The sequence below is a fragment of the Artemia franciscana genome, chromosome 20 (assembly GCF_032884065.1).
Source record: "Artemia franciscana chromosome 20, ASM3288406v1, whole genome shotgun sequence".
Taxonomy (NCBI): Eukaryota; Metazoa; Arthropoda; class Branchiopoda; order Anostraca; family Artemiidae; genus Artemia; species Artemia franciscana.
Window position 1 is genome coordinate 31,899,912 of NC_088882.1, and position 21,774 is coordinate 31,921,685.

The 21,774-nt window shown below is 34.9% G+C and overlaps 1 protein-coding gene across 3 annotated transcripts in view; it reads right to left on the reverse strand.

Annotated features, from left to right (window-relative positions):
• LOC136040124 (homeobox protein cut-like) overlaps nucleotides 1-21,774 on the reverse strand; it is a 233,528-nt gene that overhangs the window by 94,963 nt on the left and 116,791 nt on the right. For all 3 annotated transcript variants that reach the window (XM_065724226.1, XM_065724224.1, XM_065724225.1), the window contains exon 6: nucleotides 3,412-3,668. In XM_065724226.1, the coding sequence (XP_065580298.1) occupies nucleotides 3,412-3,668 (257 nt within the window). The remainder of the gene's footprint in view (nucleotides 1-3,411; nucleotides 3,669-21,774) is intronic.

Consider the following 21,774-nt stretch of genomic DNA (forward strand, 5'->3'; position numbering starts at 1 on the left):
TTTGAAGAAATTCTCCCCCCTCCCCTCCTGCCAAATAACAGCAGCATATGCAGCTTGAAATAATGTTACTGATATGCTCCATACACCGATACATCGAATCCCACTAGAGGAATATCCATGCTCGCTTTTATTTGTTTCAGTTATTTTAAGACCGTAATTGTCTGGTATAGTTGATTCTTGACAATTGCCAAAACAGTCTCGCTCGAGTTGAGGTAAATGACGAGTGAGGCATAGTGTCATGACTAAGTCTTCGGTCGCCCTTCCCCCCCTATCTAGTAGGCGATGTTCTTATTATAGGGCATAGTGTAAAAAAGTGTAGTTTCCACATACTGTGAGTTTAAGAAATCGCGGCGATTCGGTAGAGCGCTGACGATTTTTTACTAGAATATTTGCGGAAAAACTAATCCGCATAAATGCTTAAAGCAATAAGGACATTAAAATTAAAATGTTTGATGCCCCAAGACCCTTCTTAAGTCTATCCATACCTGATATTCAGGATTTTAGATTTTCCTTTTGGTTCTTTTTTAAAATATGAAGTTTTTAGGGTGGCACCACATTTTCTTCATTGTTGCCATGTTGATTCATGAGAACGAATAAGAAAAACTAACTAGTTAAATTTGACTACGCTTTTCTTTTAATCTGTTGATTCCCAAATACACGAACACCTTCTGAGGTATTCAGTTAAGCTGTTCTATGCCATAGGTTTTTTGCTGATTTTCAACCTACGTTTCTCATCATTTTAAAATTTGATGCCCAGTACTACCCAATACTGCATAATTGTATACGGAGATATTTTTGGTTAAAAACTGAACTCTGATTTTTATCCTAGTTTTGTAAGATGTAATCGATTGCACAAGTTCAACTTAACAAATTCGAACAATCACATTCCTTTTTCACTGTTCTTGGTATTTTTGACCTAATACAAACGTTTTTGCCACTTTAAAATATAAATTTATTTCGATACTTGTGTATTATTCAGAACACAATCAATAAATGAAATTAGATCCTTTCGCGAAACAAACTACGATGCAGGCACATTTTAATTAAATATTTTATATATAGAGGTGGTTAGGTTAGGTCAAGTTAGGTATTTGATATAATGCACCCCCCCCCTAATTTAAAAATATATAGCCCAAACTTTAAATAAAGCTAATGAAATGAAACAAAATATGATGAAAATATAATACTTTATTAGGAAAATTGTAAAATGTTCGCACTGTTTTGTTGTGGGCAATAACCCCTTATCCTGGAAAAATATAACTGCATCTTTTTCAGTCTTTGGCAAATGCCAAATCTTCATTTAAAAATCCATGTTCAGACACTATCTTCTATCACTATGCGTAGCAAATTAAATTGAGCTTTGTCTTTGAGGCTATGAAACCGGATTTTCTCAGCAAAATCTACCTGCATCGTAGTTTGTTCCACGAAAGGACCTAACTTCACTTATTGAGTGTGTTCTGAATAATACACGAGTACCATTATTTCTTTGCAAGATTGATCGGTGGGAGGATTGGGTGACTTCATCTTACCTCACTCAACTTGAATTTCAAATCAGTATTCGGAACCCATATTTCTATCTCGCCAATCATCGGTTCGCAACAGTAGCCAGTAATCACCTGGCATGATAAACATGGAAATCGAGATGTATGGCCAAAAAAGTATTTATTCGACGAAATAGATATAGACGATTAAAAGCCACATTTCGATCAAATTTCAATTGTGAAAAAGGCGTGATTAGCTGGGCCGATTAAATTCCAAAATATATCAATTTCAAAATGCTATAGAATTTAACAAGATGATATTGAACCACCCAGGTGAAAAGACCACAGAATCAATAGATACAATCATTTAATTCATTCAGTAAATCTTAAAAATATGTCATTCTTATTGGTTTGGGAGAAAAATTAGGAAAAAAAAAACCAGCAGGATATTTGAACCCGAAGCAGGTGATTCCTAAGCAAAATAACAAATAAGATTTAGTGAGTGGTTATTTAGTAAATTTATAAAGAAAAAAACATTCGTAGCCATACTCCAAAACTTGAAGAAAAAATCAGAAAAAGTGGCTCATTTTTTTTTTCAGGATTGTTTCTCGCGATTAAACAAAAATATATATAGCTGTTAAGAGATGGTTATTGCTAGGACTTTTATAAAAGAGCTTAAAATGATAATTATAAGAAAAATATAAAAACTTTAAATGATCTGATTGGCTGGGAAATATCTCTGCCAGATCTGGCTGAAACAACATCTTATTTGAATAAACATTGTCCGCTTTTTTTTTACAGTTCCGCGTCAGCAAAAAATAGGGAGGGGGAATGGGAACATGCTAAAAGATCCAACAGCAAGTCGGTCTTTAAAATAGTTGAGAACTTCTGAACGTTACAGTGAACTTCAAGTGTCAGTGGATTTCTCTTGTTAATACGAATTCTATACCACAAATCAGGAAGGAAAAAATTGAGATTTTTTTAAGTTTTCAAGTCAAGTTATTCCTGTAGAACTGGGCAAATGAAAAATTACAAAAAAATGGTAATAAACTAGGTATTTCAGACGGTAAAGAGTCGAAAAAAAAGAGAGGACAAACTAAATAAGTATTTTAAAGCTAGTGTCTCAACTACAAAATCAGACTGTTAAAACTGCCCTGAGAAGAGGGGGACGGATATTCACTTTAATAAAAGTAATTCCCTTCTCCTATCTCCATTCTCTATGATTTGTGATATTTACATAAATGTTTGCACGGCTACATTACCGCTTGGACTTATGGGAGAAAGAAGCGTCGTTTCAGAGGGGCAAGGAGAGGTAGTTACCCCCCCCCCCCCCCCAATAATTTGGAGACATAAATTATATAGCTTAATTATCAATATATGTACCCCTCTTGCCCTCCACCAATAAAAATGCTGGAGCTACGCCCTTGAGGGGAGGGGGACACAAAAATTGCTTAATGGAAAAACAAGTTCGTAAATCCTGATATAAAAAATATTTTCATTTAATTATACACTCCCTGGAATCTCAGATTTTAATAATTTTTTTCCCAAAGTTTCTTATATTTTTCATATAATCTACTTTCTTTCAAAATTACCCCTTTCCCCCCAAAAAATAAAATTAGTGGATATGTGCCAAACAAATAAACGGAACAATATTTTCAAGTTCACTTCACCAGTGGCATCAATTCACGAAAAGGAGGGGGGGTCAAAATCTAGGGAGAGGGGTTATTTTGCTGTTTTTTTTTTCAATGGAAATACTAAAAGGTATTTTCCAATGAAAATACATTTTTTTTTTAATCCGGGAAGGAGGAGGCAAGAAAGTGTAGGGGTTCACAAGCCCCCTCTATTGACACCACTGCGCTTTATTAGCAAATTCATCGAATCAGCCTTGCTACGAAGACGTCTCAGGTTAAGCTTAAGAAGCGTGACTTACCTTTTCTGGGAAGTAAGGCCTTGAGCAGTCGTACTGCGCCACCGTCACAAGCCCAGGCATGCATCTTTCGATATGAATCTCTTCCTTTTTCAGTTAGTTTATCCCACGGCTTTGGTTTACTCAAAAGTTCAGAGACAGTGCCCTGTGAAAGACCGAGGACCCATTTTGCAAATAATCGCTGACCAATGTTATGTTGAGAAAGCAGTTCCCTCACTGCCCGTGAAATCGCAAGAGTGTCTAGGGGTTGGTGAGCATACCTGGGGATAAAAAATTAAATTTTACAAAAATTATAGTGTACAAATTATTTAGTATTTATACTATGCATATTATTTAAATATTCTTAACAATTTTCATTTCTAATTATTTCATTATCTTTATTATTTATTTATTCGTTTTTATTATTTACGGCTATTTAATTGTTTAGTGCATGTATTGATTTAGTACAAATTATTTAGTATTTTTTAAAAAATAGGTTGAAAAAGTGGAGTTGCGCATGAATTATAGTCTACTGTAAGTGTTTTTCAGTACCAGCTATACTACCACTACTACTAACTCACTTCCCGAGGCAGCACCTGAGGCCAACACAGCTACGCGTGCTCCTCCTCCATCCCTGTCTATTAAAAGTCACTCTTTTCACCCTCCCAATAAGTTCCCATTTCCTTTAAATCTTTCCTTACGACATCCTCCCACCCTATTCGGGAAAGCCTGTTTTTTGTTCGGCCCTGGGTGCTTGGCCAACAAGCACAATCTTTGGCAATCTGTCAGCATTCATCCACTGAACGGGTCCTACCCAGCTCATCCTTTCTCTCATTATAGCCTTAGAAAGTCGGACTGAACCACATTTTTCGCAGAGCTTACTGTTTGCGATACAGACAGTCAGTCCGGTATCCAAAACAATCCTTGGGTAATTTCTCTGGAAAACATCTGACTTATCTTTCTATTCTTCCAAACCTTTTTCAACTATAAAAAAACAACCTGGGCCTTGGCTATTCTACTTTTAACATCTTCACTGCATCCACCGTCTTTACTAATAATATTGCCTTGGGTGAAGGTTTCCACTTGGTCGGTCTTCTCGCTACTCCGCACCACCCCTTCCCCTTCACTTATTCCTAATCTTAACAACTTCGTCTTCTTTGCATCAATTTTATTAAAATTGTTACTATTTTTGCCCAGGACTATCTCTGTTATAAGGGTGGTGAATCTTCCATTTTTTCTCTGTAGTAGGGTTTCCTTGTCAATAATAATAGGGAGTTACCCAGCTTTTAACGCACCCTCTCCATAAAGTACGAAAAGAACATACTTATGAAAATGTGGGCTTGTAGCATTTAAACAACTTGCATTTTTTAGTAGAATTTCATACTTTTAAGAGAAATGGAATCGATCTAAAAATATTTATCGTTATAGCAACATTTTTTTTTGCAGTCAACAACAGTATCATGCACGTAAACAGGAATTTTTTTTCGGGGGGGGGGGGGGGCAAAACCTTCGAAACAGCAGACATAATGTAGCACTCTTTTATTCAATAACTAAATAAATACAAAAAGCACGTATATCGGAAAATACAGATCAACTTCAGTCTGTAGTATTGTTGCGGATGGGGGGAAGAAGACTGAAGCCTCAAAAGTACGTTTTAGGGTCAGGTTATGTTCATAGCGATTTAGAACCAGTGATTAATCTATTAAATCCCACTGAAAGGGAAATTTTAGGGTTAACAGTGCAATATGGGTGCTCTGGGGGATAGTTCTTCTATTGCGAAAACGTCGATTTTAATAAAAAAATGATAGTTTCCAAAATTGATCCTTTAAAAGCTGTACTTTATCCTGAAAAGGGGGGATAAACGCCTTAATACCAAGGATAATTCTATTTTACTGTGGAAAGCAAACTCTTTACGAAAAAAAAATAACAGTACAATCGCTAATTACTTCAAAGAGAGTAAAAAGTTAAGACAGAAAATGGGTTAATAATTAACCGGAGTGACTTCACCGGATAATTGCATGCTGTAAGATCCCAAAAAAGGCTTCACACATGTATCTAGATTCAAGAAACCATGGAGAAATTAAGCATTTCACAAAATTTCCCCCTGCGCATGTGCCAGAACAGTATCAACAACAGTATGTATATATTATTTTTATTTATTTGTTTGAAATCCTCAAATGAACATAGATAATGACACAGTAGAGTAAGAGAAAATAAAAACTAAAACAACAATAACGAACATACCATAAAATATCAAAATCAATATCGATATCCTAATCGATCAATAATCGATCGATAATCAATATCGATATCATAATCGATATACTGTAAGTGTGCATGCACATGTATGGTACGGTAATATCTCCCACGAAGTGGGTGTGTGTGTGTGTGTAGAATATGAAAAAGTACATTTGTAGGCAATATTTTTTCTTGTTTGTCCAGGGGGAGGAAATTTGTTGGGAAAAATCAATCATCCACGGGATTGTAACCGCAACATGATAAAACAACGACAACAATATTATAAGTAATGGGGACATTTTCTGGAATAAAATATTCTTAATAGACAACCAAATTCAAACGGAATCTTTTGACCCAAACTCATTTTGGCACCCAAAATTCAAAACTAAAATGAAAAAAAACATTCAATCTCGTAAACACATAAAATACATTTTTTCCCTTTGGACATTGAAATCACCAAAAATTCCTGGATAATTCCAGATGTCCAGATTGTCAATAAATCGGTGTTCTTAGTATTTGTTAAAAGGAATAAAGAAAAGAGAAAAGAAATACACGATTTTCGTTCAACACAATTAATCACCGTGGAATAACAACAGGATTCAGCCAGTCTATCAATTAAATGATTGCCAAGAAAAGTGTTACATCAACGGTAAAGAGAGTTCAGAGAAAGAGCTTCACTATTCAATCCTTTATGTTGTTAAAATTATAGGATATTAAAGTACCAAGGACAGTGAAATTGGAATCCGATAAACATGGTTGAAAAAGCAGTAAAAAATGAGCTAGAGACACGTGACAAGGGTCGTATCCAGGATTTGTTTTTGGGGGGAGTGGGTTGTTTACAAAATTGGGGGGTGAGAATTTTTTTTAACGCATCAAAATTTGTTGAAATTAATTTTTGTTATGTTTTACGAGTCGGAAAGACATTTCGGGGGAGGGGTCCAGCCCCCTAACCTACCCCTCGATACGGTCTATCATATGGCACCAAACAGCTTAAGAAGGAATAGTTGTTTTGGGGCACCAAAAGCTTGTCTTGTTTTAATTATCAGGCAAGAAAGGCGTTATGAAATTACTTCAACGTGGCAACACTGATGAAAAAGTAAAACTGCCCAAAATATCCGTAATTTTGAAAATGACAAAATAGAACGTTTCGTGTATCACGGGCAGTCAAAGAAATATAAAAGAAAAACAACAGGTACAGTAGGGAATTTCTAAGACAGTGAAACTTGTTCAAACCTTAAATGAATATTTCGGCTCTATTTCCAAGAGCCGTTCTCAATTGTAAGACTAGGGTTATAAATACAACAGTCATTGAAAACCCTTCCCTTATAAGCAATGATTTGGGTATCAAACAAATTGTTCATGAGGCAATATATATTAAACTCAAGGATTACTAACATTTCTATAAATAGGGACTTGGGGATTACTCACTCAATGCTTTACACACATATTTAATAAAAATGATTTGACAAATTATATAACCAAACTAAGAGCCAATACCAATGAACATGTTACAAAAAGACCTCTTCGGTTAGCTGCTAAAAAAGACAATAATCGAATTAAAACATGTCCTTGATTTTAGCTGAATGAATGCCTCGTTTCGCCCTGTTATGTCAGTCCTGTCGAACTTTGTTTAAAGTAATGATTCTGGGCAATGCTGTATCGAGGGGGATTTTGAATCCCCCCCCCAAAAAAAAGAGTTTGCCCTACTCGTCCAAACGTAACAAAAATGCATATAAACAAATTTTTGATGTTTTCTTTACAGTTTTTATTTAGGTTTTGCTCCCTCCTTCCCCTAGATTTTCATGAATTCGGGCCTGGCTGATCTATTTAGCGATCCATTAGTGACTGTACGAAGAAAGTGGATTGTACAAAAGACTGCCCATCTAAAAGCACCATCCACAACATCAACATTGAATAATAAATTTATTCCCACCCTTATCAGTAACAGTACATTAAAATAGAGTCAGAACCAAATCTGAAATACACTTGTTTTATTGCAATTTTGACAAATGCCATACCTGTCACACCCCATACAGAGATTCTGATAAAAAATACACACCGATTTCGTCGATAATTGAGTTACAAATTAGAGCATATCCTCGGGTTTTCCTGGGTTCCCGCGGTGCGCATCCAGTTGTAAACCAATACGCTCACAACTGCTACTGTGAAGACGTCCACACTACCTGTCAATGGTAATGAAGGCATAGTCACAAATGAGTACACTCTGGTTGCGGACTAGCGGTAATTCAAAAGATCTTATATCACCAGAGGCACCGATTCAAGAAATATTAGGGCGGGGGCAAGTTTTTTTTTTTGCGGAGGCACAAAAACATTGTTTTCAAAATATTGAAGGAGGATGGAGGTTCAATGGAAAAATCCTAAAAAATGTTATTTTCAAAATGTGGGGAGGGGGCTGTAATCTGATTAGCCCCTTGACAAAGTTTTATTCTTTTTTCACCAAATCTCAAATACATTTCTGACTTCGTCTTGAAAACTATATGGCGAATAAATTGGCGAAAGCAGTAGCACTAGTCTACGAAAATATTGAGGGAAGGGGACAGTTAAATATGTTTTAAGGCTATGAGAGGGCAATTTCTTATTTATTTTTTCAACAAAATACCATAAAAAAGACATTTTGCAGAATCTAGGCAGGCAAGCACTTGACGAGGAAAACATCTCGTAATCTCAATAAATTTTAAAGGTTTAAATGTTTAATTTTAGGTTTTTTCATTCATCCTCCCCCCTCAATATTTTGAAAGCAATTTTTTATGCCTTCGTAAAAAAAAGAAATACTTGCCCCCTTCTAATATTTTTGTGAATCAGCACAAAAAATAGTTTTCAAAATATTGAAGGGGGGGAGGTTCAATGAATAAACCAAAACATTTTTTTTTCTTTTACTGGCGAGGGGGCAGGAATCTGATTATCCCCTTCACAAAGTTTTATTCTTTTTTCACCAACTCTCAAATACATTTCTGACTTCGTCTTGAGAACTCTAAGTGGGACAAATTGGCGAATGCAGTGGCACCAATCTACGTAAATATTGAGGAAAAGGGACTGTGAAATATATTTCAAGGATATGAGAGGGTAATTTCTTATTTGTTTTTTCAATAAAATACCATAAAAAGATATTTTGCAGAATCTAGGCAGGCAAGCACTTGACGAGGAAACATCTCGTAATCTCAATAAATTTCACATTTTTCCTAATTTGTGTTGGTCGACACCTGAGAGAAACTTCAGAAATTTCCGTTTTAAGTCGAAGCTAGGGGGAGAAAACTATCAAAATGATCATAAAAATAAAACTATTTCAGCAAAATTTTTTTTTTAATATAAGGCAACACATTTTAACAAAAAGTAAAGAGCAGCACAGTCTAAATAAAAAAAATCCACTGCTAGGTTAGAATAATAGTTATTCCAAATCGTCAATACATTTCGTCTTTTTTCGAATTATTACAACCCTCTCACCACAACAACAAAAAATCCTGCGTGTCTTTAAGAAGGTGGGGCAATAAAAGGAAGGAAAGATAAGTAGGTAGGAAAGAGGTTTTGTCAAAGAACCCATTTGATATTTTTTTTTGAGAATCATATCTTACGTGTAAATAACATTTTGCAAAGTGGTGTCCAGTTTTTTTTGTGTACAAAATCATTTTTTTTTTGGGGGGGGGGTTAAAGAAATCTTTCAAAAATATAAAAATTGGTTTATATTCATTTTTGTTATGTTTTTACGACTCCGAAAATATTTCAGAGGAGGGTCCTCCTGACCCCCTCCCCCCATTGATACGGAATTACCATTTTGCCCAGTTCTCTGGGAAATTGTCTAATACTCCTAGAAGATCTGTATGAAGATTTGGAGATCTATGCTAAGGAATTGTACGACTGGTAGAGTGTTGGGATAGGCTTATATCAGGGAAAAATTTACTTCCCTTTTTAAAATACTATCACTGTACATACGGAAATGATATACTACACTGCGCTTTTCTTCGGCAGCATTCTTCTTTTTGTCAAACCTACAAACTGCTGCTTTTACAAGTAAATAATTACTATTAGTATATTAAATGCGGTACTATGAGTAAGCAAAAGGATTTTGTCAAAACCCAAACCCTTCTGGGAAAAGTGGCTCTCTAGTTTCTTGTCTAAAGTTAAGGAAATCTAAAAAAGAAAAGAAAATCATAAAAAAACGTACATTTTAGTCAGGTTTTGTAATAAACTTTGTGACTTCGCTTGGTAATGCTAGATGGCGTTGATTGTCATTTAAAATATATTTAATTTTATTATTTAAAATGTAATTTTAAAATGCATCTTATTATTTTATACTTTTAGGTAATTATCTTTTAAAAATAATTATTTAGATTATTATTTTTTTATATTTTATAGATTTTAATTTTAAAAAATATCCTACATATTATTTTAAATTCAGACAAACATGAATCATTCTCTTACTCTTTGCTTTCTACTTCCTACCAGATGTATGTGAACAATATACTAAAGTCCGTTTTTCTTTGGCCACATTCTTTTCCATGGCAAACTTACAATCTGTTGCTTTTACAAATAAATAATTACTATTATTATATTAAATGCGGGATTATGAGTAAGCAAAAACGCTTTTGTTAATTTTATAGAGGTTACTCAACTGAAAGATTTGTGCATAGTTGATGTTGCGTATAAATCCGAAATACCTTTGATTGAAATTCAATATGCCATAAAACGGAAAAATCTTGAATTTACGAGTTTAGTCATTGTCTGGGTATTTTATAGGGACTATGCTCCAAACAAGAAAAACAACGCTGGCAAGTTTTAAAAACGTTTCACACGCTCTTGGAATAACAGTGCAAAAAATTTCTGGGAATAATTAATTTCTTTTATAATTAATTAATAATTATAATCAATTAATTATTAATTAATTATAATTTCTGGGAATTTTCTTCCAAGAGCTTAGTCTCATATATTTATGTTTTCGGCTGTTCTCAGCCAAAACCTTCTGTTACCACTCCTACTATTACTACTACTACTGCTGTTACTACTATTGCTACTGCTTCTACTACTACTACTACTACTACTACTACTACTACTACTACTACTACTACTACTACTACTACTACTACTACTACTACTACTACCACTACTACTATTACTGCTACTACTGCTGTTACTACTATTGCTACTGCTACAGCTACTACTAACTACTTCTACTACCAGTACTACTACTGTGAACTCCATTGAAATCCATTTTCAACGGAATTCACTCGACAGTGAAATTCATTGTCCTTGTCTAAAAAAAGGACTTCCCTATTTGAAATTTTATTTGTTTGTCATAGACAATCAGTATGGTCTCCGAAAATAAATACCTGCTACTACTACTACTGCTGATTTTACTACTACTTTTACTACTAGTACTACTACTACCACTACCACTACAAGTAGTAATACTACTATTACAACTACCCCTATTACTAGTACTACTACTTCTACTTCTGCTAATACCACTACTACTACATCTACTGCTACTACTACCACTACTACTACTGCTGCTACAACTACTACTACTACTATATCTATTACCAAGTACTAGATATAGTGCTACTACTATATCGAGTACTACTACTATATCTATTATTCCTACTACCACTGGAAAGTCCTTATAGCCCCAAGCCACCTGGGGCTAGCAGCATCTCTGCCACCCCAGTCTATTCAAAGCTCCACCTTTGCCCCCTCTCATAAAGTTCTAATTTTCCTTAAATATTTACTTTATGATCTCTTCTTATTCCATTCGGGTACGACCTGTTTTTTGTTTGACCGGCGATGGATGGCGAAAAATCACAACCTCTGGTAATCTGGCATCTTAATATATAAAACTTGGCATTACCATTTCAACCTTTCTTTCATTATAGATCAAGAAAGGGGGATCGAAACACAAATTTCATGTAGATTATTATTTGATATACGCTCAGGTAAACGAGTACCTAAGATTATCCTTAGAAAATTCCTCTGGAAGACATTTAACCGGTCTTCCTCAGCCTTTAGAAGCGTCCGATTTCAGAACCATAATTGAACACTGTCACTACCCTGGGTTCCAACTGGGTACCCTGGGTTCCTAATCATAGTTTACAGACGTGTCTGCCTATTCTTTCGAAGTTTTTCTTTGACGCAGAGCAATTAAGCCTAACAAATCATAAAAATATGAAAGAAGAATGGGAGAGGGGGAAGCAATATTTATTTTTAAGGAACATAAGAAAAGTTTTTTTTTGAATTTAGTGAGGTAAATATCAAAATTTCAGTAGTTTCTGCAAGAATAAAAAAGCCTTTATTTTCTTTCTTTTCCAGGTGTTAGCACTCATATGTTTCATCTTCTTTCAATGTCAATACCCAAAAAGGAAATGTTCAACATCTAGGGGGATAATTGTGTATCCTTTGCATCCAATAGGCGCCCTGAATGCAGCTCTTTGAATCCACGTGAAAAATTATTAAATTGACTTTACAATAGTCAAACAGTTCATGGTAAAAAAATGTAGTAAGGAGCGACAGGGCTCAATAGTAACCGAAACTCTAAAAAACGGAATTTTGATACCAATAGTTAAATCAAAAGGATCGCATTTTAAGGCTGATTTTAAATATATAACTTTCATCAAGTTTAGTCTTACCCATCAAAAGTTACGAGCCTGAGAAAATTTGCCTTATTTTAGAAAATAGGGGAAAAAACCCCTTAAAAGTGATAGAACCTTAACGAAAATCACATCATCAGATTCAGCGTATTAGAGAATCATACAGTAGAAGTTTTAAATTCCTACCTACAGAAAAGTAGAATTTTATAATTTTTGCCACAAGACAGATCACGGATGCGTGTTTATTTGTTAGTTTTTTTTCCCCAGGGGTGATCGTACCGACCCAGTGGTCCTAGAATGTCACAAGACGACTCATTCTGACTTAAAACGAACAGAAATTACTCCGTATATGACAAGTGCTGTTTCCAAAAAAAAAACTTTACAAAACACTCCAAAAATTTGTTTGTATATATTTTTGGTACTTTTTCTACGAGTCAGACATTTTTTGGGAGGGGGAGACCCAAAAAGGGTAGTGCCCCCTGGATAAGGCCATGTGAGTCTAGCCTATTTATTTTAAATTTACAGAGCAATAAAATGTCAGTAATTTCTTAAAGTTACAAAAAACCTTTATTGCCTTTATTTTTCACGTGTTAGCACTCATGTGTTTCATCCGTGTTTCCTTTTATAAATTCACATTAAAATTTGTTAGCCTTCGTTATTAAGGCCTTATCTTAGAGTGACATAATACTCCTTATTCGGTGTTGGAATTGCCAGAACAAATAATACAGCCAATCGGTGTAATTACATATTGAATGTTAAAACACCAAATTAGGGAAATGCTAATCAGTGCATGTCCATTTCCACAAAATATACAAGGATCCTCATAGACGAATTTCACAAGAAACTCAAATTTTTTTAAAGCTTATATAAAGTTTGTAGGCATCAGAAACTATGGAGAACAGAGCTCCGGTTGGTCGGCTACTCCTAAGCAGGGACGTACCTGGGAGGGCCTTGGGGCCAGTGGAAATCCTAAATTTGCTTAAATTTGCAGGAACTTCTTGTTGAAATTATTAAATAAAATATGTGTTTTCATTATTCGGATTCCCTTCAAAAATATTTGTATTATTACCCCCCCCCAAAAAAAAAAATCCGGAGTACGTGCCTGCCCTAAGGGGTTTATCCACGTTAAGAACCAGTATTTATTAAATAAAACAAACAAGAATAGGGAGAAGGGGGAAGCTCTCCCAAAGACTATCCAAGTATTTTCCATGACAATCTACTGAACAAAATTCACTGAGCCAAAATCTGGATATTTGGCCAGAAACGTGCCTTTTTGCATCAACATAACACCCCTATTACCTGGATTGAGTTTTCTGCCCGTCACCTCCCCAATTTGCACCGTTTGCGCATGGCAAGTACTGCAGAGTATATAGGGAGAAGGGTATTATTGATAAACGACATTATTATTCCCCCAACCCCCTTGGGTGAAAAGGGATTGGGATTGAATTTAGAAAGCATTAGAAAAGATTTGTATTCAATTCTATGCTATTATTAAAAAAGAAAACGTGTTGGCTAACCATGTTTGAACAAATTTCTTGGGATTTTACTAAAATTCCAGTCAGCAAAATTCAGATAGTCTAATCTAATAATAATAATCGATCATGTTCTTAAAAACTGATTAATAACTTGAGATGCGGCAAACCCTTGGGATAGAAGAAATGTTTATGAGGGGGGGGGGCAAAAGGAGCTTCAATCGGGAGTGGTGGATCGGACGACAATTTCTCCCAAGTTTTTTCGCCCTCTCTAAATCTTGAAAATATATTTTTGAATATTTTCATTGAAAAGACTTTTATGGAGGAAATAGAAAAATGTTAGAATTGACCCCGTAGCTTAAAAAAAAACATATTTTGTCCCCCTCCGTATTTTCATTTAATTGACACTCCTGGAAAATCCTAAAACGTTTTGTCATGTGTCTATAGTAAAATTAGAAGTGCTTGCGCCATTGACTATGTTTTATCCAGTATTAATGGAAGAACTAGAAAAATTCAAAACAAGCTCCGTTTTTATGTTAATTAAATCCAATTTTATGTTAATTAAAGTTTATTTAAATCCAAGCAGATTTTTTTCAGTAAGCATTTCCTTTTGTCAAACTCCCCCAGGAGGCTAATTGGCAGAAAATTGGCTAATTTAGAAAACAAATGTAAACAACTATGCAAAGAGTATGGCTAACTTGCAATAGTGGAAACTGGCACTAGTGCCGAGAGAAAAAAAACATATTAACGCCATCTAACATGTGGTCGATTTATTTTTGGGAAACAGTGCGCGGTAGCGATGCTAGCGGCTGGAGACAGGAAACTGGCATGTATTCAACAAAACTATTCTGTTTAAAAAACTATGAGCTCTGGACCCTTCCATAATTCTTTGTTGTAGTTTTCACAGTTCTGTAAATAAGGTATTATAGTTTCATCCTACTTTGTTTTATTTCATTAGCATTTATCAATCTTCCCTTCACTTATACGAGAGTGTCTCGTATAATACATAAGTAACCTTTATTCTTACGTAGCTTTTTATATTTAAATTCATGATTTTGCTGAGTAACGCTAGATGGTGTTGGTCGTTTTTTATCTGAGACGAACATAAGTTTCGTCTATTCTAGTTGTCCACACTATTTAGAGGCAACTCTCAGGGAGCCATTAGGAGAATGGAGAAGAAACGCCCACGGGAAACAAGAAGACATCAGAAACATACAAATTGGGAAAATAAGAAATAAACCCATTTGAATTTTAGTAAAACAAAGCTCAAGGGAGCACTTATCCCTTCCCAGAGCCGTTCCTAGGGCTGGTGGTGCCCGCGGAAGCAAAACGAATAGAGAGCCCCTTACCGACTGAAATATAAGCAAAAAAAGCCAAATTAAAATAAAAATTTGATTAAATTGTGTAATCCTTCGGCCGCGTCCTCCTTCCCTCAGCTGAGGTGCCCGGACTAGCTAACGACTTTGCTTTAGAACTGAATTAGTAATTACTTATAAATAATTACCTAACATTCTACATTAAGAGGTATCTCAGAAAAATCTTTTAAATCGATTTCATAACAGGGGATAAGAAGATTTAACGGAGTACTTATCAAGAAGAAGGTTTGGTACCCCTGCAGAAGACACTCATATTCTACCTTAAAAATGATGAGTAGCCTATTTTAAATACAAGTGGAAAAATGACTACTTGATATTACTGGCCATGTCCCAACCCACATTACATTCAAAAGTCTAGTCATTTTCATCAATATTGACTATGACATAACTCGTTCATCAAACCGCCTTTGACGCTTATTGTCGTGTTTGCTCTGCCCACCTGTGATTTTATATTGTTTGTTCAATTTTTATTGATTTCTAATCTGGCGTTCTATTTTTTTCTGTAACTTGAGAAAAATTCTTGGCTAGAGAACGGAGTCCGGAGTCGACAATAAATGGATAACAGCGAAACAATAATTCACTACAAGAAATTCAAGACAGCTAAAACGTAATAAATTTCGTATTTAAATATAAAGGGAATGCTACAGAAAGAAACATTTCTGGAAAATACGTAACCAATACATTTTAACGTATGATTTCAGTAAACCAGCAGGAGTCTCGTGTAATTTTGAGGCTAGTAGAGAAACTCAAAATCAAACATTTTGGGCAAAACCATATTTTCACAAGTGTTGCAACGTTGAAGAGTGTAAATAAATAAGTAAACCTAATTAGCTTAATTTGTCCCTAAGAAATCAAACATTAACGATATGTTGAAGGCCAAAGACAACAACACCCTTCTTAAGATATTTTATGCTTGTTTTTACCAATTTTTCACCCAGGTTTTTTCTTTTCAAATTTGACACCTACTGCCACCAAGTAGCATAATAGTATATGACAGGATTTTATCCAGCATTTTTCTCGGGGGGGGGGGGTACCAAAAATCCTTTCAAGACAGTACCAAAAATGCATGTATATGCATTTTTGTTACGTTTTTACGAGTCAGACAAACCTTTCAGGAGGGGGGGGGGGATAAAACCCCTAATCCCATTCGATACGGTCTTGGTATATAGAAATCTCTTCTTATTAAAAAATTCCCGTTTTTTCAAATTTTCCAAGGTATACACGGCTGTGTAGTTTTCGCTAAACTAATTCAAATATCAGATTTCATTTTCATTGTCCTTGGTGTTTTAAAGGGATTTATTCCTGTCCCTACTTACACAGGTGCATATATGTATTATGAAGGTCGTATCAAGGGATATTACCCATTTTGAACATCCCCCCCAAAAGAAAAAGAATCGTCCACTAAGTGACAAATTTCGTGGAAAAATAATTTCTGGGGATATAACACTTAGAACCAATGGCTCCCCTAGATTCCAAAAATATATATTTGTATATTTGTTAAAAATAGTCTATTTCCTAGCATTTACATTGAGAAGACAAGACAAAATTGACAGTAATATTAACAAAGCAGAAAATGTTTTCTCTTAAATTTTGAATTATATATTTTAGCTAACCTCCCCCCCCCTCCTAGGTTTTATTTAAAATAATGATATATTTTAGAGGTCCATTAAAATGATACTTATAGATCTAGTGCGCTTTTAAATGAATTATTTTCATTGAATTGAAGTTTTTTTTTTTAATAAGTTGCACCAGAAGAGCTTGCTTCGCCCTTTTTTTCCATTATAAAAATGTCTTATTTTACATTCAAGTTAGCTAGGATGATTAAAGGGACTGCTGCTCTCAGTGGCTTTAAAAGAGAGGGAGGGGTCTGACGGCTTCCCAAGATTCAAAAATATGTATTTGTACATCCGTTGAAAATTCTCCCTTTCTTCGTATTTTCATTGGGATAATAAAACAAAATTGACCAGGATATTGATAAGACAAAATAGTTTTTCCCCTAAATTTTGAATTTTATTTTCTAGCCCGCTCCTCCCCCTCCTCCCCCTCCTAATTTTTATTTACAATAAGGATGAATCTAATAGCTGCAGTGGCAAGTTAGTTTTTATTTGATATACCAGGGGATATCCACTAAGCCTCAAACATGATAGGAATACAATTCTGAATTCGAAATCTAAATTTTGACAAACTAATTTGCTCGCCATACAATACACTAGTAAAAATTTTAAAATACTTTTTAGTTTGTAATAAATATTTTAGAAATGATTAAAATGGTTAATAATGTTATTTTAATTCTTTATGTGAACAAATATATGTTTGTGTAAGGACTATTTCTTAAGCAAGTGTTTTTAAAGAAAAAAAAGTAAATAAGTGGGATTTCATGAAACATTTTGAAGACTCGTTGGTTATAATGCAAACTAACAATTTTTGAAGAGCTCTCGCACTGGGTCTGGCTAATGCCGGAAACTTTAATTGGGAGCCCAGAAACATTTCAACATAAAATATCATTTAGAATAATACAAGGAATCTTTCAATAAATATAGATTAATGTTAGTGCAAAATTCCTGCGGGCCATAAGAAAATAGAATTCATTCAAGAAACAAAACTCAGTCACGGTTGACACCGTTTGTGATTTATCACCAAATTTCGTGATTTTTTCAGTGAAGATACCACAAAGATTTATTTTTCAACAAAAATATCCTCTTTTTCTAAATGTAAAGGCATTCCCCCTCCCTGCAATCGACGCCCCCTGTTAGTTAGAAAAATAGGCCTACTAAAACCGAAGTAACTATTTATTCTGGTTGTCTAATGCTGAGGACAAATCAAGACCGGAAAGAAAACGTAATTTCTGAAGAGACAAAGAGCCTGATTTGTTATTTTATGAGAAACGCCCAGAGAATAAAAAGAAGGAATATGTTTTAGTCACATTTTTTCCGTGTAAACTCCCTGTTTCTTCTCTGGCTGTACTCTATTGGGAATAAAGTAAAGAATGAGACATGGGACTTGATGCTGATTTCCGTTGAAGTGCAATGGGGGAGCAGCCACCCTGTGCTTTCGCACACTTTTACTGTTTACCTTCCTTATATTTCTGCAGGTACCGCTTTAGAACTGGGTCTACTCTATCTAAGGTTAGAGAGTCACGCCACTAAACAACCAGCGACAGCAGGCCTCGAACCCCTGTCCTCACGGACAAAAGGTCTCAAGTCTAGCCCACTAACCACTCGGCTAGGATGGCTCTTTATTAGAACTGCTAGTTGAGAGTAAACTTCAAATACGTGATTTTTTTTCTCAAAGGCCATACAAACTAATATTGGTTTTTCCCATGAGGCTTTATTCTCGACAGTGAAACCTGAGATAAACAAATAAAATAAAATCTGATTATGTATTCATTTTGTCAAGAACACAACTCAAACATAAGTCATTTCATCGCATTTTCTATAAGCCTTGGTCGTGATTTGCTTTAAGGAATAAAAAAAAACGATAATAAAGAATGCAGAGATGGGTTCCCGCCTACGGTTCTAAACTCATTTTCACTTATAATAATTAATGTAATTATGAGACTTGTACTTAATTAAGGATCATAAACCATTTTAAGACTTGTTTCTCTTATTTGATTTCAACCATAATTTCTTCAATGGTGACGGGGCCCTATCCCAAATTATTTTTCTAGAGGAGGGCGTTCATTTTGGGAGGGGTGGGGGGCACAAATAAAACTATTAAACAATATGTCAAAATTTTGTTTTTAATTTGTTTTTATTACGTTTCTTACGAGACAGACAAACATTTCAGAAGGGGCTTAAAATGGCTTTGAGTCTGGGCTTTAGACTTTGCGAGTTATGTTGCTCCTGAGTCACAATACCACCAGGTCCACACCGTACATAACCACCGCTTTTTTGAGGAGAGAAGCCCCAGACAAGGAAGAAATGTCACATTTTAATTCAAGATGATAACTAGTTGTATGACTGACAATTACTGTATAATAACTAATATATTGTTTACAACGAAGTTTAATTCACTTGTAAGGTAACTTAGATATCAATGTCAAGATTTAATCATTTTCAACCAATGACAATTTGCTTTCTCTTTTATAAGTGTCCCTGATTGGTCCATAGTGATGATGACTAGAAATTTATGTCCAGTTAAGCCCAAGTGTGAACAGGGCTTAAGCAAATCGATTATTTGCCCCAGTTCTGCAGTAGTGATTTACGTTCTGCTGGATCAACCATATAGAAAAGTTTACCTGTTAAAATACCAAGGAAAACAAAATAGAAATGTAATTTGTATCCTTGGTTGTATCCAGGGAGATTCAGGGTTTGAACCGAGGTTGTATCGAGGTGGGGGGAATCCCCTTTTTTGACGCCGAAATGTTACTCAGACTCGTAAAAACGGAACAAAAGTGAATATAAGGTGCGTTTTGGATGTGTTCTTGAGCGGTAGGTGTATATCATACAAGTACCTAAGAGTGTTTTGGGCCTGAAGTGTGCTACCATCTATTACAAGTCATTTTTATATTTTGATAGTTCAGCTTGTTACATCATCTTCTGCGTTTGAATTGAGGTTGAAAAATGATCTCACAAGTACCTTTGACAGCTTTTTTTTACTGCTGCAGACATTGGAGGTTACCCTTTACTCTTTTAATAGGAGTATTATTGGAGAGTTCGCCAACAGCGAAAAAATATACTTCGGAACTAATAGACATATAACTTAAACAAAAGCATAGTTTACCAACAGGGCTGCAAACTGAGAGGGAGGACAGGGCGAGGGAAATCACCCCAAGTATAAAAATGACCTTTTTGGTATTTCTATAAGGAAAGGCTGCCCTCCCCACTAGATTTTTTTTTTTTTCATTTTCAATAACGGAAACTGAAAAACAAATCCTCCCTCTCCTATTTTGAAAATCAAACTGTTTTGTATCTTCACTAAGAAAAAACAAAACAAATCCTATGCCTCCCCCGTACATTTTCGTGAAGCGGCACCTCTGTCAGCTAACAAGACCGAGCTGGCTAAACGACTAGCGGCACTTGGAATTTGCTTTTTTTTTCTTCTAATCGGTCTCAGAGAAGCCGTTTGTTTTACTCTTCTCCTTACTTGTCCTCAGACCCGCTCAGACCAAATGAGATCAGACCTATTTACCACTGTTTACCAAATGAGGCTGTTCTGAAGGTCGCTTTTTCGTATTTTTACGCTCTATGGTCTCTTTTTGTTTCTTCTTCTTCTTTCATGGAAATGTTTAGTTTTTCATTTTTGTATAAAATAGAAACGATAAAATTAGGAATGAGGGAAAATTATGAAAAATTTTTCATACATACGTATAATCTATTAATTATATTATTTATATAATTATGTCTATTAACTATATAATTGTTTTAATTAAATTTAATAATTAATTAATTATATTCTTATTTATTACATACTATAAATGATTATAATAAAAATTGGGAACAAGGACAAATTTTATTTACCAAAGGGTAAATAGGCATGACGAACAACTAACAGTTGTTCAATTCTTCTTATACTTTCCAGACAACACAACTCAGATTTCTTTTAAATTTAATCCTAATTTAACGAAAATTTCATCCAAATGAAAATTTATAAATAATTCATTTTGCGTATAGCACAGTAACATTAAAATTTAATCATTTTAGGTCGAAATACCTTTTTCGCATAACTATTTAAGAATATGAAAGGTTAGTATTCAGATTTACACCTTTTTTCTTCTTTTTTTTAATGTATTTCTAAATTTTGCTGTCATTCGCAGGGATCACCACTATTACTTTTCATTTGGATAGGCTGGACTCACGAGTACCCCCCCCCCTTCCGAACACGGCCATAAATTTAATACCACCCAGATCAATAAGCATAGTCTACAAAAAAAAAAAAAAAAACACCAAGGGAATAGTTATGGTAAAAACAAATCGCTCATACAGATACGTTGGCACGACGCCATCTGGTACTTTATGATCTTACGAAACCTATTTGATTGGTACGATAGAAAGTTGCCACCTGGGCCGTAACCAGTTTTATAGTTTGAGAAGGGGGGAGCACCAAAGGAATTTTGGGCGATGGAGGGTTCACCAAAATAAAGAAAAAGAAGGGGTTTACCCCAACTGGACTTTGCCTAACTGTCTCGAACAAGGTTTTCTCTTTACTTTTTTATTTCTTTCTTTTTTAAAGACCAGTTTATGAGGTGGAGAAATGGTTTTTAGTTTTTCACTTGCATTGTCAAGGCTAATTTATGAGTCATAGAAACATCTTGGGAACTAACAGGTTATAGGCTACCCCCATCCCCCCTCTCTGAATAAAGCAATGAATTCATTTCCTCCTAAATCAATAATCATAATCTAAAAAAATACTACCGGATCATCTATGATAAAAATAAGTCAGGAGGGGAGAGAGACGGAGAATAGTTTACTAAAGGAATGAAGAAGAAGGGGTTTACCTTCCATAGACTTGTATTTGCAAGATCAATTTTTAATCGGACAAATTTCCAGGGAGAAGGTAAATTGAGTACCCTCTTCTCCAGGGCTGTGTACAAGACTTTTTTGGTGGAAGGGAGAGGTTAAAGAAGGATTTTTTCGTGTGGGGTTTAAACAAAAGTTCAAAAACGCACAAGAAATTTGTTTACATTCATTTTTGTTGCGTTTTTACGAGTCCGACAAACAATTTGGAGGGGGTCAAACCCCTTTAGCCCCCCTTCCCCTGAATACG